The following is a 13,375-nucleotide window of genomic DNA, read 5'->3' as shown; positions in this document are numbered from 1 at the left end:
GATAAATGCAGAGGGAAGGGCCTCCAACATTAAGATACAGACAGAAATGTAAGGATAAATAACTATAGTTGCACAAAAATGTAGAAAACAATTGAAGTTATTTATATAGTGTTTAAATTAATCACCTCTTTTTAATTTATTGATTAATTTATGCATTTATCTAGTTTTTTTCATATTTATTTCCTAATTTCCATCATTCATGTATTTATTTATTTATGTATTTATCATTACTGTATTTATTTTGGCATTGATCATTTATTTCTGTATTAATTTACTTATTCCTGTATTTATTTAGACATTTATATTTTACTGTATTTTTTTTATTTATTCCTGCATTTATTTAGATGTTTGTTTATTTCCGTACTCATTTATTTATTTCAGCATGTATTTGTCTCTTTCATGTATATTATTATCTTTATTTATTTATACCTATATTTATTTATTTCCATATTTATGTATTTATTATTGTATTTATTTAGATGTTTATCTATTTCAGTATTTATTTAATCATCGACTCATTTTTCATCGTCCATTTTTTTGTAATCTCTGCAAACTACAAAGGAAAATGGATAAATCGGTGCTTACCCTCATAAAATCTGACTTATTAGTTTTGTTGTCTTGATGAGAAGAATACAGCGTGTATGTTAAGCGTATACTTTCATACCTTTAGATTTAAGTTCTCTGCTGTTCCATGAACTAGACACAATGTAATGAATCCTCTTTAATCACAACACAGCACCCCAAAGCAGTTGAAGTAAAATCGCCGTTGACCTGTTGTCAGGTAAAGGCATTTCCTCCGCTATGCGAGATTGTTCGGTCTCCTGTGACATCATGTAGTCTCCAGCCACGGGGCTGCTATCTCTGCAAACCCCTCAAAGTGGCCAATTAAGCATCAAAAGGGCATGCTGCATGGCTAATGTGAGCGAAAGGTGTGAGATTTCTCGTCAGTCCACTCCGGGGGCTCTTTATTGGGCTGCTAGAGAGCCGTCTGATCCCCAGGCCCTGGCTGTATATTGGCAGCTGTTAACTGTCGAGCACAAGGGGGATCTGTGCAGTTAAAGCAAATGGCCAAAGACCGACACCTGGGAGGAGGACCATTACTGCTGAAGGTGATCCAGGAGTAGACGCAGGAAGGAGAGCCACGGTGGAATCAGACATGAGATGTGGGGGAGGAATCAGCTGTTTATCGGAGGTTGATCTGTCCTAAAGGATTCCTTATTTACTCTAAAATGTTATGAGGTGGCTAAAATCAAACAGCATATTTAGGGCTTTTAAGAAATCCACTGTATTTTTGGAAAGCAGTCCTTATCAGTCTCCTCCAGCGGACTTCCCTGATGTGCCATCCAGTCCAAATCAACTGCGGTCTTGCTGTTACATAAGCCAGAGCTCCGTCCATGCCTAACTGTCCCCAGGCTATGCAGCAGGGCCCTTTACCAGTCACACCTGTCACCTCCAAACCCAGCACGTAATGGGATTGACACTGATGCTGCTGAAATGTACACCTCAGCTCAGACACTGACACACTCCGCCGCTGAAAGCCGAAGTGTTATCATAGACAGTAGTTCAAAATCTCTCTATATCAACTCTAATCTCTTTATTTCTCACAGTGTCTTCCTCTTAAGAAAGCTGTGTGACCCCTGTCCCCAATGAAGGCCCCCGAGGAGCCGGCTAAAGTGCTAAGTGAGGAGAGCCACACTGAAGCTGTGATTAATAACTCCTCGGCAACAGTTTGTTTCACATAAGGAGGATAAAAACACATCGTACTTCCTCAAGGCCAATGTTGTACCACAGCGAGGAGGAGGAAGAGGAAGAGGGTGCTGGGAGAATCCTGCATCAGGACATTTCAAATGACCGTACAGAGATCTCTGCATCTTTAAGTGCATCATTACAAGCTGAATGTTATTATCCTTTTTATTCTGCATCGACCGCACTCAGGAGCCTTAAAGAGGCCGGTCAATATTTTCACAGGGAAGACTTTCTAGCAGTGAACGTCTCTTTGCTCTCACTTAACTGCTCATTTTACAGAGTGCTGTGCCACCTTTAAAACTGCCGGGCCATTTCTGCACAATCCTGGATCACATATTTCACATGGTCTTAGCGTTTTAACTGTTATACATACAGTTACACAGACCCTTTGTGTGTGTGTGTGTGTGTGTGTGTGTGTGTGTGTGTGTGTGTGTGTGTGTGTGTGTGTGTGTGTGTGTGGCTGTTTACAGGAGCTATTGTATGCAGCATGCATCACATGAGAATACAATGAGAAGTGGAAGTGGTGCGTCTATGCTAGAAGAGAGCTTGAATGAGATGTGAAAAGTCACCTCAATTCAAATGTTCATTTCAGTGGAAACAAGAGGGTCTAATTTTGTTCCTCTATGCTAACGCCTGCCGCGTTTAGCATTTGTTTTGCCTTTGGTAACATGGCACAACGCAGGCGGAGACAGGCCCGGTGAACGACACCCGTGGATTTTGCCCTGGCTGTGGATGGTGGGAGGACGGTCGGGGTTGTTGTGGCAGGTCTTTATTGTCAGACCCCTCCTGTCCCATTCAAGGCTGACTTGGGCTTGTGGTGCTAACTGGCTGTTAATTGCCAAGGCTTTCTCCACATGCAGAAACTAGCTCCTTCAAGGGAAACTAGCCTAATGAGATTATCTATCAGGGCATGGGCCTGTCTAGACACCCCAATACACAACCCCCACACCTCAAGCCATACACCACTGCATGCAGAGGCTTCAGAGGATGCCCTCAGGTAAAAGTTACCTGCAGAAAGGGTGCATGGTGTCATTACGCCATTATGGGTTTACACCCACTGCGTAATTTCTCTGATGGAGAAAGCTGAGAATCTTTAAAAAGCATAAAGGTGATTGTGTATTTCAGTGATATTCGACTAAGGCCTGCGAGACAAACGTGCCCCCCCCAACCATTTCCTTGTTCACAAGAAAAAATAAAGTGATTCACACTGGGAGCTACTTTTGTACGCTTATTATGCAGAAGCTTTTTATCAAAAGAAGTATCAGCAAAGGATTCCCTGTATCCCTGGACAGAGGTCATAGCAACGCCCCTAAAATCGTAATATCCCAGGAATGTCCTAAAATCTGTGAAACATCCCAAAATCCAAGAAACATCCTAGAATCCTGGAGATGGTCTAAAATTCGAGAAATGACCTTAATCCTAGAAACATCCTAAAATCATAGAAATGTATTAAAATCATCAATAAGTCATCAGTCAATAGGATTTGCAATAGTAAGTGTTCAAATAACGGTTCTACTTTGAGAAATCTCTTAAAAATTGTAATTGCTATTTTTAAGAGGATAACATCTCAAAACCCACAGAATCCTATATAAACACACCTTCCACTGTATCTCTATCAGTTTTGTTAGATGTACTACACTGAGTGTTTACCACATTGCACAAACACACTAAATGCCATTTTGCCGTGTGCTTATGCCCTTGTGAATGATATTTACACAGATTCTGGTGCCGCTGCAAGCCCCGATCCGCTGCAGGAAAGTGCGTCCATATTTGTTTTAAAGTCTCTTAGCAGTTAATAAAGATGCATTTCCTCCGTCCCCCTTCCTGTGGGGACGGTATCAAGGCTCTGTTAAGTCTCTTTGATTTCCAGCAGCCTCCAATCACAGCGGGGCTCGGACTCATCATTGTGCCACTTCAAAGCCTGGGAATGGCTCTCCTGACCCCACCCACTCCAGGGCTCCCCTTAAAAAGTCATGGTCACCCCTTCCAGCAGGAGTCCTGATCTCTGTATGACCTGCTGCAAAACTAACTAACCTACTTGACTCTTTGAGCTGCTGGATTTCTCTTTTTTCTTACAAACGAGGCAGGAGACCAAAGAGGAAGAGCACCTGGATATCACAGATACTTGGATTGTTTATTGGCCCTGAGTGCATGAACCTTTTTCAAGCTTTTTCTGTTTCTGCTGAACCTGAACCATGCAGTCCATCAGAGGTGAGTGTCTCATTGGATTCTTACTGGGCTTCCAAATCAATAACTTCAATATCCCAACCAGTTTAGTTGTTTTGTCTTAACCTGAGCATACGTTTCTTGTCTTGACCCTTCCTCTATAACCCCTTCTAATACAGACAGTTCTGATTATTTCTTTTTAGAGTTGAAGCCCAGCTTCAGCGGTCCTCCTCCCTCCTCTATGGGTGCTGGCCCCGATGCCTACCTCCAGGGTAACATCCGGATGACTCTGGAAGACCCTGAACTCTGGAAGACCTTCCACGAAATTGGAACAGAGATGATTATCACTAAACCAGGAAGGTAAGGTTATAGAGAAGTAACATTTACATGCAAAATGTTCGAAAGGGAGTGTTTTCTGATGCTGCATTTCCATGTTTGCCTCACAACTCCCCTTTTGTGTTGTCCAGGAGGATGTTTCCACATTGTAAGATCAATCTGTCCGGCCTTATCCCATGTGCCAAGTACATCTTACTGGTCGATATGGTCCCTGAAGATGGTTTCAGGTATAAGGTAAGACCTTTTCTGTCACTTATGAATGAGTCTCATGTTGATTTCTGTGGAATTTTAGAACTACTAGGCTAGAAAAAGAAGAAAGGAAAAATGAGATTGGTATCAACTGATAACATGTAATATGTTACTTGTTTTAAGATGTTTTCATTTTTTTTACAAGACATTTTCATGTTATAAGGAGCAACTTTTCTTGTTTAAACACACATTCATTTATCTTGTTTCATTGTGATATGTTTCAGGTTACTTTGGGTTATGGCGTCACATAACTATATAAAACGCTACATGCTATAAGTAAATGAATAAGTATATTGTCGTAACAAGAAGAAATCCTTGGCATGATTTTAAAACATCTTTTTATACCATGGAAATATCTTTCAAAGATGTGAAAAACATCTTGTTCTAACATGAAACGTACCATGTTATTATCTAATACTGATTTAATTTTTTTCTGACATGGCTTTTTTTTTTTATGTTGACAAAAATATTTCATTTTCCAATGATAAAACGTAGCCTTGACTCACACAGCCATGGCTTAGGCTGTAGATAACGCTCAATGGTTACAAGTATCCTCAGACAAGACATCCCCTGTTTATCACCCCCCCTCTCTCCTGACATTGTACATCAAAGGGTGCTATCTCTTCCTGTTTTTCTATCCCCTGCTGGGAGCCCACTGTACTACCCCCTATCTCCGTGGGTGGTATTGGCCAAGCCGTCACTCTCCTCTCACACTGGGAGAAGGGAAGAAGATGAAGCTTCTTCTGTAAATTGCTTTTCTCCAAGACAGACTGACTGACTGTCTGTCTCCTTCCAACAGTGGAATAAAGAGAAATGGGAAGTGGCGGGGAAAGCGGAGCCCCAGCCGCCCTGCAGGACCTACCTCCACCCCGACTCGCCGGCCCCGGGGAGCCACTGGATGAAGCAGTCTGTCTCCTTTCTAAAGCTCAAGCTCACCAACAATACGCTTGACCAGCATGGCCATGTAAGTAAGAGCACTCGAAACAGGGGTTCTTACCAAAAAAATCAAAATGATATCCAAACTGCTGTGATGATTGAAGTCCTTGGCCGACTCTTACAGACTGGTGCTTTGACAGCAGTAAAGTGGATACTTGTAAAAAATGAACTAGAAGTGCTTCAAAAGTGTTTTGAAATAATCACCCTCTTCCTATCTACACAGATCATTCTGCACTCCATGCATCGCTACCATCCGCGCTTCCACATTGTTCAGGCGGATGACCTGTTCAGTGTCCGCTGGAGTGTCTTCCAGACCTTCACCTTCCCCGAGACGTCCTTCACGGCGGTCACAGCATACCAGAACACAAAGGTCCGTTTTCTACCTCTGCAAGTTAATGCAAACTGCTGACAGGACGACTCACATCAATGAGATTTTAACTGATTTAATTCTTCCACCTACAGATCACAAAGCTGAAAATTGATCACAACCCGTTCGCAAAAGGTTTCCGGGATGAAGGCACCAATAAAAAAAGGTTGGTGATGATGACAGTTTGGATACTTTGTGGAACAAATGGTGGTTCACCTTTTTTGGAAGTTGATGCATTGTTTTAATGAATCTGATGTTCCTCTGCAGGCGTTCAAACAAGAACCCAGCCTGCCTCGACAAACGAGCCAAGATGTCAGACGTTCTGAGTAGAGACTCAGAGGAGGACAGTCCACCAGGTACACTTTTAAGACTCCCCCTCCTGTTCGTGTTTGTACTTTCTTGTCCTGTACTCCCAATCTGACGTGATGATTTGTTCTCAGATTTCTGCCGCTCATCATATGAGGGTTATGACAGAGAGGAAGGCGACCTGCCGAAACAGAAAGAGACTGATGGTGTCAAAGAGGAGCGTTACTCCCCTTGGACTGCTGAGAGGGACCACAGTGTGAGGACTGAATCACCCACCGGGGCCGACCCCAGGGACATGTACAACACGGAGCAGCTTGTTCCCGCTCCAGCTTCCTACCAGCCATACAGGTGAATACTTGTAAAGTTACGCAGTAATTAGGAGTGAAATGCAGTCATGATAATGAACACTGACCTCTTTTTTTACTCTTCAGGTTCCACGAGTACGGAAAGTCCCCGTCCCCCTCCTCCAGCATTGGCAGCAGCAACAGTGGTTCAGGACGTAGCAGCTTTGAGTCCAGAGTCCATGATGTCGCCACTGTCCCAGATCACGATTCCTCAAAGCCTCGTACGCACGAGATCGGCCCTTCTTCTTGCGGCCCCCAGCACCTCCCCGCCCCACAGGACTACACCGGGGTCCTCAACATGACCATGGCCCAGGCCGGGAAGCCAGGGGTGATCGGCCACCACATCTACAGCCCATACAACGCCGAGCAGCCGCTGGGTCAGTGGAGTGGCCCCAGCCCGGCCCAGTACCCCCCTCCTCACCACCTGACCGCTGACTACACCACACAGGCTGTGCACCACGGCTATCACCATGGCAACGTTGCAGAGTGGAGCCAGTACCCACTGTTCTCTTACTCCTGCTGGTGAAGGGATCTTCAATGACTGAGAGTGACTTTACTGATGCTGCTGCTGCTGCCAGGATGCTGATCCACAGCTATGAAGATGCATGCCCAGACCAGGCTGAGGGCCAGAGGCCTGTGACAACAACAGAAAAAACTGAAAGATGACAAGAAGTTTTCGGGGGCCGCCTGTCGCTGCCTTCTGTTCGGACTGGCAGGATTCAGACTCTGGTTGTGCTGAGTGAAAATAAAGTGTGCTCCGCCATGCTGTTTGATTGTTTAATTGTTGAATTGTCTATTTATTTTGTAATTTCATCTCACATCCAAGTTTAAATATTATTTTTGTAAAAAAAAAAAAAAAGAAAAAAGAAAGAAAGAGTAAAACAGAAGTGTGCAATTAATGTCTGTGTTTTAAATGTGATGTGATCTGAAAATAAAAACGTTAAAGTAACACAATTTGATGTCTAATGTGTGTAGATATTTATACATCTTAAATCACTCAAACAGAGATGGAACATACTTTAAGAAGACACTGAATTTACACATAATTCTGACTTATCTAATCGTAATTATACAATTCATTTGAAGATACGTAGATGGGTGATTTTAATAAAACTTTTCCCCATTAAGCTTACCCCCCCCCAAAATTGAAAAGGAAGCACATCTAGAGTTTGCAGGTCCATAAAAACTAGTGATGTGAGTCAAATAAATAAGTGAAATGTGAGTTTTTTATCCTCCTTGACCTGAAGACTCGATATGTGCTGCCTCTTCAACTTTTTGGAATAAGCTCACTGGATTTTGGGTTTAGAATTCCTCTGAGAATCTCACTGTTGAAGCGCAACCTTTTTTCCTTTATATAAATGTATTTTTCACCATCATTATCAGCCCTCTGATTCCAACCCAAGCCATCATATCTTCCACTGGTTGCATGAGACATGACGTAAATTTACAGTTTCTAATTTTGGTTTTCATCCACTCTGTTCTGCAGACAGCATAGGTTTTGTGTATGTATGAGTGTATTGTATAAGTGTCTTTGTTTTCAGGTACACATCTGCCTGCTTTGTACCCGGCCAGCTCTGATAACGCAGCACATCCTTTGGTGGCGTTTGTTTGTATTTCCTCTTTGTTGATCTAACGAGGGGCCACTCTGTAGTTTCGACAGGCCCAGCATGCATTAAAGACATTGTATTACTGTGACTCCGGCTCACCTGCTGAGGTTTACCCACCAGCATCATAAAGCATCGCACGACTCTCATTCTCCATCTCAATGAGCCCTAAAAAGCATGAAAATGGGTGGCTGTTGGCTCCTTTTCACAGCTGAAAAACACAGGCCGGGCCCATCGCCTCCACCCTGGGTGGATATGAGCTGCTAATGACTGTTGTTAAGTCCAGGGGGGAGGAGGAGGAGGAGGAGGAGGAGGGGAGTGTCATCCTTCAGGAACAGGTCTGCTGGTGTGGATTTTACTCAGTGTTACTCATTATGTTGGAAGCTTCTTGAACCAGTATGTTTAACGTAACAACTATGTTTCACACAGTTCATTTACTCATTTTAATGAGGATGAGGAAATAGTAGGGATACACAATGATATCGGCACGTCATCTGTATCGACTGATATTGGCTTTAAAATAAAATATCGGAATCCACCAACATCCTGATTTCTGCCGGTATTGCAAACCGACATTTTTTTTTTGTTCAACTTGCAAAGTGAACATGGACAAAATATCAACCCTAAGTTGAGGTATTTATCTTATTTTGCTCAATGAATTAATATTACACACACTGACACATTGTATTTTATGTCACCATCTGCTAGAGGGCAATCCTGTGAAGAGTATACATAATATGATGTTAATTATATTTATAGAATTATAAGACAATATCTAAGATAATATCTCCTAGAATACACGTTTATACCCAGTAAAGATGAAATCATGTTGTAAAGAACGGGGAAAAATAACTTTATCAAAGATAAAACATTGAAAAACTTTCGCCACACAGAATAATTACATTAGGGGGATTTGTGCCCACATCATCATGTAATCTGTATTTACAGAAAATGTAATGTAATGACTTAGTGCAGGCATGACAAGAACAATATCATAGCCTCATGACTTGACTCCAGCCTTCCTTATTTTGTTTTTTCCTTGTGTTAATTCTCATGCAACTATTGGTACATTTTTTGTTTTTGTTTAACTTTCTTTTTTTTATTATTATTTTGGCTGTGTTAATGCATATTGTACACATTTTGGCAAAGGTGTTTGTTTTGTTTTTCTCCTTTAGATTTCAGCCTCAGTTCATATAATATGTCAATAATACACCGTAGAAATTAAAACCTCCCTCTTAACACTATTAGTACATTTTTTGTACCATTGAAATCCATTAAAACTACTTGGAAACTACTATACTATTTTTATCCCACTGTCATTACAGCATAAAAGCATGCATCCCATAATATCAGGCTTTCATTCTGTGGTCCTGGATGAGCTTTTGTAAATGTTACCTTTTTTTTTTTTTTTTATCAGATTTGGCAATTTACCTGTATTTTTTAAAATCCTAAAAATGAATGAATATCTGGTAGTTAATATCAAAACTGATGTTGGTTGACAAATGTAATGCACCGAAAGTTCGAAAAAATATTTATATATAGTATTTTTATTGCACTATTTGAGAGGGTACATGTTTTGTGTTCCAAACATGTTAAGAGTGAAGTTTAAAAAAAAAATCCCTGACATAACAAAAAAAAAAAATCAATATTGCTACTAATCATTGACCTGTCTGAGACTGTGACAATCAACAACAAAAAATATCAGTAAGTATATGGAAAATAACTACTTTTTAGTGCTGTTTTTTGTCATTTAAAAAAAACAGTGGCATCATGTAAATAAGCTTGTATTTAAGGGGTTCACATTTTGAAAATAAATAAATATTTGGTAGTTATTTTCAGGACTGATGTTGGTTGACAAATGTAATGCACTGAAAGTTGAAAAAAAATATTATATAATGTATTTTTTGGCACAGGTAATTTTTTTCTACCAAATGTGTAATTAGTCAGAAAATTGAAACAGTGCGTGAGGGTTACAAATATTTTCTGTTAGGTAAAACAATGAAAAAAACTCTCAGTACAGCGTCCACTTAGACTGATATTATTTTTTTTTTATGTAGGCCTTTTTAAAAAGTGGCTATACAGCAGGGGTTGGGGTACGAGCCCCGTCTGTTTCTGCAAAGCGGGAGCGCGCCGACGCCAGCTAACGTAAGACCCTGATTATATGTTAAGTATCTCATATAACCCCGCTTCAAAAACCCCGAACTATCCCTTTATGGCTTATTTAACCGTCCACCCGCCGAGCACGTCAGTAACGTAAATCAAACACACCTGTGATGCTGCATGACGCAGTTACGTGGAGGTAAGCTAATGCTAAAACATGCTAAAGTGCTCGCGTGGATTCGCTAGCAGTAGCTGTTTGAGTGGGAAACTTTTCGTGAGTCGTGTGAGGACTTCATGCAGTTTTTGACCATAATGTAACCGTGTTCAGCTCAACGTGTTGGAAAACTGGAGCAGTGCGACAGAGAGGCCGAGTGGACCGGTTAAATTAGAGACGAATAAGAGGACCTCCGGCTGCACGAAAGAGTGACGTTCATCCAGGTGAGTGCAACAACTCCAAAACACACCATTTGTGCGGTGTGTCCATTGCTGGTGTGTGTTTGTGGCTGCTGCCAGTGTGCGGTTTACTGTGTAAAAGGTCCGTGTTGTCTGACTTTTATTGACTTTATTTGGGTTGATTTTATTCTGCTGTTGGTTCTCTGTGAAGTGTAAGGTTATTCAATTTGTGTAGCTTAAAATTGCTTTTTTGCACCCGCCGCAGGTGTTCACTTTTTATCAATTGTGGGTGATTTTTGTCTGATGGATAATACGTTGTGTGTAGGCTGCAAAGTGTTGTCTCTAAAAATTTAATTTACACACACACACACACACACACACACACACACACACAATGTTTATGGAAATTGTAACGCAGTCCCAAATACCCTTAGGAAATTTTCACACAAGTACTTTTACTTTTACATGAGTAAAATTTCTCAACACTTTTAGTTAACTTGAGTACAATATTCTAGTACTCTTCCCACCTCTGTCTGTACTGTGTTTGTAATATAATATAATCATATTTTGCTTGTCTATTGTGTGTGAAGGTAGTCTGAGGTAGGGGTGGGCGATATGGCAATAAAATAATATCACAATATTTCAGGGTGTTTTTGCAATAACAATATTGTAAGTTTAGGCTATTATAAATACCAATTCATGTCATATTAGGCTGTGGTTGGTGTAGGACGAGTGTGTCCCCGCCTCCCTGCACATCCTGGATAGCATCTTTGACAGTTGGTTTACTCCCAGAGGAACGGCTGTATACCAAAACCCGTCTGTCACAGCTACTCCTTCTCTGGGCTGCCGGTAGAGGACATTTGCTCCTGGCCAAATTTTGGGGTATTTCATTGCTCCTCTCCAGTTTTCTCTGTCCCTCTTCAGTGGGTCTTAATGATGTTTTTGTTTCTACATTGAATGTCATGGAGAAAGACTTAGCTCCATTCTCGTCACATTTGAGCATGAATGAGTTGGGTTTGAAATCGCGATTTCCTTCTTTGCCCTTGCATCCAAAGTGCAACTGAATGTGGTGCCAGACCTTGTTCAGTGAACCTTGCAGATTGTCTGGACTTTGTGTTGCAGAATATTTTAAGATGCACTGATCTTCAGGTTAAATCAGAGGGTTACGTGTTGAGGGCTGTGTTTAGCCCGAAGCCCGAGGTATCTGCTGATTCTGTAGAGCTCCCCTTTAGTTATCTGGATGGATCCATAAAATTCAAGACTATAATCAACTCGGTCTTCTCAACAAAGTGAATGTTGATGCTTATATTGCTGAGATTTAACCAAGTTTGAAGCAGGTTAAAGCCCATGTTTTTTGTTTTTACGGTTTTAGCTTCATTTTTTTTCTCTCTATTTAGTCGAGGTCAGCTAATGTCATCAGAGCGCACCTTGAGGTTTGGGTTCGAGTCTGCAAGTTTCTCTCCTTTCCTTCATTCTCATCTTAGGACCATTCATATTTTGAACCCAATCTTATATTTGGAAATATGTCCATTTTTATAGGCTTAACAATCTACGGTAACGTGAGATAACAAGGCCACCAACCTTTATGCCTAATTAACGGTTTAGAACGACTGTGAAGCGGAGTAATACATGCATAGTTTAAAGTCCTAGTGAAGTTTTACAATCAGAACTAACTGTTGTATAATAAAAATCATACCAGTGTTATCGTTAATGATATTAAAATGGCGAACCCCTAGTCTGAGGTAGAGTTGTGATTTAAAGATGTAGCCTAAATGTAAAACCTTTGTTGACCTTGTTCTCGGGTGTATTTATCATAGTTTGATTCCAGACCTCTTACTCAATTTATTCAAATATGATTTAAAAAAGACAAACAAAATGGAAATTTAGTCGTGCAATCAGGACAAATTTGTTGGGTAAATCATTTTTGTGTGGATAGAATAAGAATCCGTGTGGACAATCCTCCCCTCTTTTTAAAAAATAATTAATTTCTGCAATTTGTGGGATGTTTTGTCAAGTTGGTCATTGCCTTTTCGATAAAGAATATAGAAACATTGCTCAGGTTTTATGGGGTCATTTAGCTAGTGAAAGGTGTCTGCAGCCCAAAAAAAAGTGCCAGATTTCAAGGGGTTAATCATCAACTATTAAATTTATGGCCAGCTGATTTCATAAACGAATAATCTGTTTGAGGTTTTTTTATGGAAAAAATGAAAATTGATTAAGTTTCTAAATCCTGATTTGATTGATATTTCTTTTTTTCTTTTTTTTTTTACTCCGCTGTGACAATAAACTGAATATTTTTGGGATGTGGACAAAGTGAGAGGTTGTCATCATGGGTTCTGGATAACACTGTCATTTTTAAAAAAAACAAACATTTTCTGACATTTTATCAGCCAAACAACTAATGAATTCATTGAGAAAAAAACTGACTGATAATTCATCAATGAAAATAATTGTTGGTTGCTGACTTAGATGGCGTTTCCTGAGGCGAAAAATAGGGGCACGTGACCTAATTCATATCAACTTAGGGGTCCATCACATCCACAGTAAAGGCTGAACCACTGATCCACGCACAGTAAAATGACATACGTTGTATATCAAGTGTTCTGTTGATTCCAGACATGTTGCCCTCACTGTAAACATGTTGGTCATGACCAAAATGTGTCGTAATTTAAAGACAAAGCTACTGTGGGTCACAGGGTCACAGGGTGCAGCCGGTCTGCTCCATAGATGTCCAGGAGGATTATTGTCTGTCATCCAGTGAAAGGAGTCCACATCTCCATCCACAGGTGACTTTCTTTGTCTTCCATAGCCAGAGAGGCTGGCTGAGG

General features: G+C 40.8%; 1 protein-coding gene and 1 long non-coding RNA gene across 3 annotated transcripts in view; both read left to right on the top strand.

Annotated features, from left to right (window-relative positions):
* The first annotated feature begins 3,941 nt into the window (after positions 1-3,941).
* tbx16 (T-box transcription factor 16) lies at positions 3,942-7,336 on the top strand. Its single transcript, XM_042488907.2, has 9 exons — positions 3,942-3,957; positions 4,116-4,272; positions 4,380-4,482; positions 5,297-5,461; positions 5,657-5,803; positions 5,896-5,966; positions 6,068-6,156; positions 6,241-6,454; positions 6,538-7,336. The coding sequence occupies exons 1-9, from the start codon at positions 3,942-3,944 to the stop codon at positions 6,974-6,976; spliced, it is 1,401 nt and encodes a 466-aa protein (XP_042344841.1). The 3' UTR covers positions 6,977-7,336.
* Positions 7,337-10,165: 2,829 nt separating this feature from the next.
* LOC148189799 (uncharacterized) overlaps positions 10,166-13,375 on the top strand; it is a 44,072-nt gene continuing 40,862 nt past the window's right edge. Inside the window, exons 1-2 of one of the 2 annotated variants that reach the window (XR_015776488.1) lie at positions 10,166-10,353; positions 10,483-10,592. This is a non-coding gene — a long non-coding RNA (uncharacterized LOC148189799). The other variant, XR_015776487.1, reaches the window with a different exon arrangement.

The sequence above is a fragment of the Plectropomus leopardus genome, chromosome 4 (assembly GCF_026936395.1).
Source record: "Plectropomus leopardus strain MGB_pleo_1.0 chromosome 4, ASM2693639v1, whole genome shotgun sequence".
NCBI classification, from domain to species: Eukaryota; Metazoa; Chordata; class Actinopteri; order Perciformes; family Serranidae; genus Plectropomus; species Plectropomus leopardus.
Note: the sequence above shows the minus strand (reverse complement) of the source record. Positions and strands in the feature narration are given on the sequence as shown.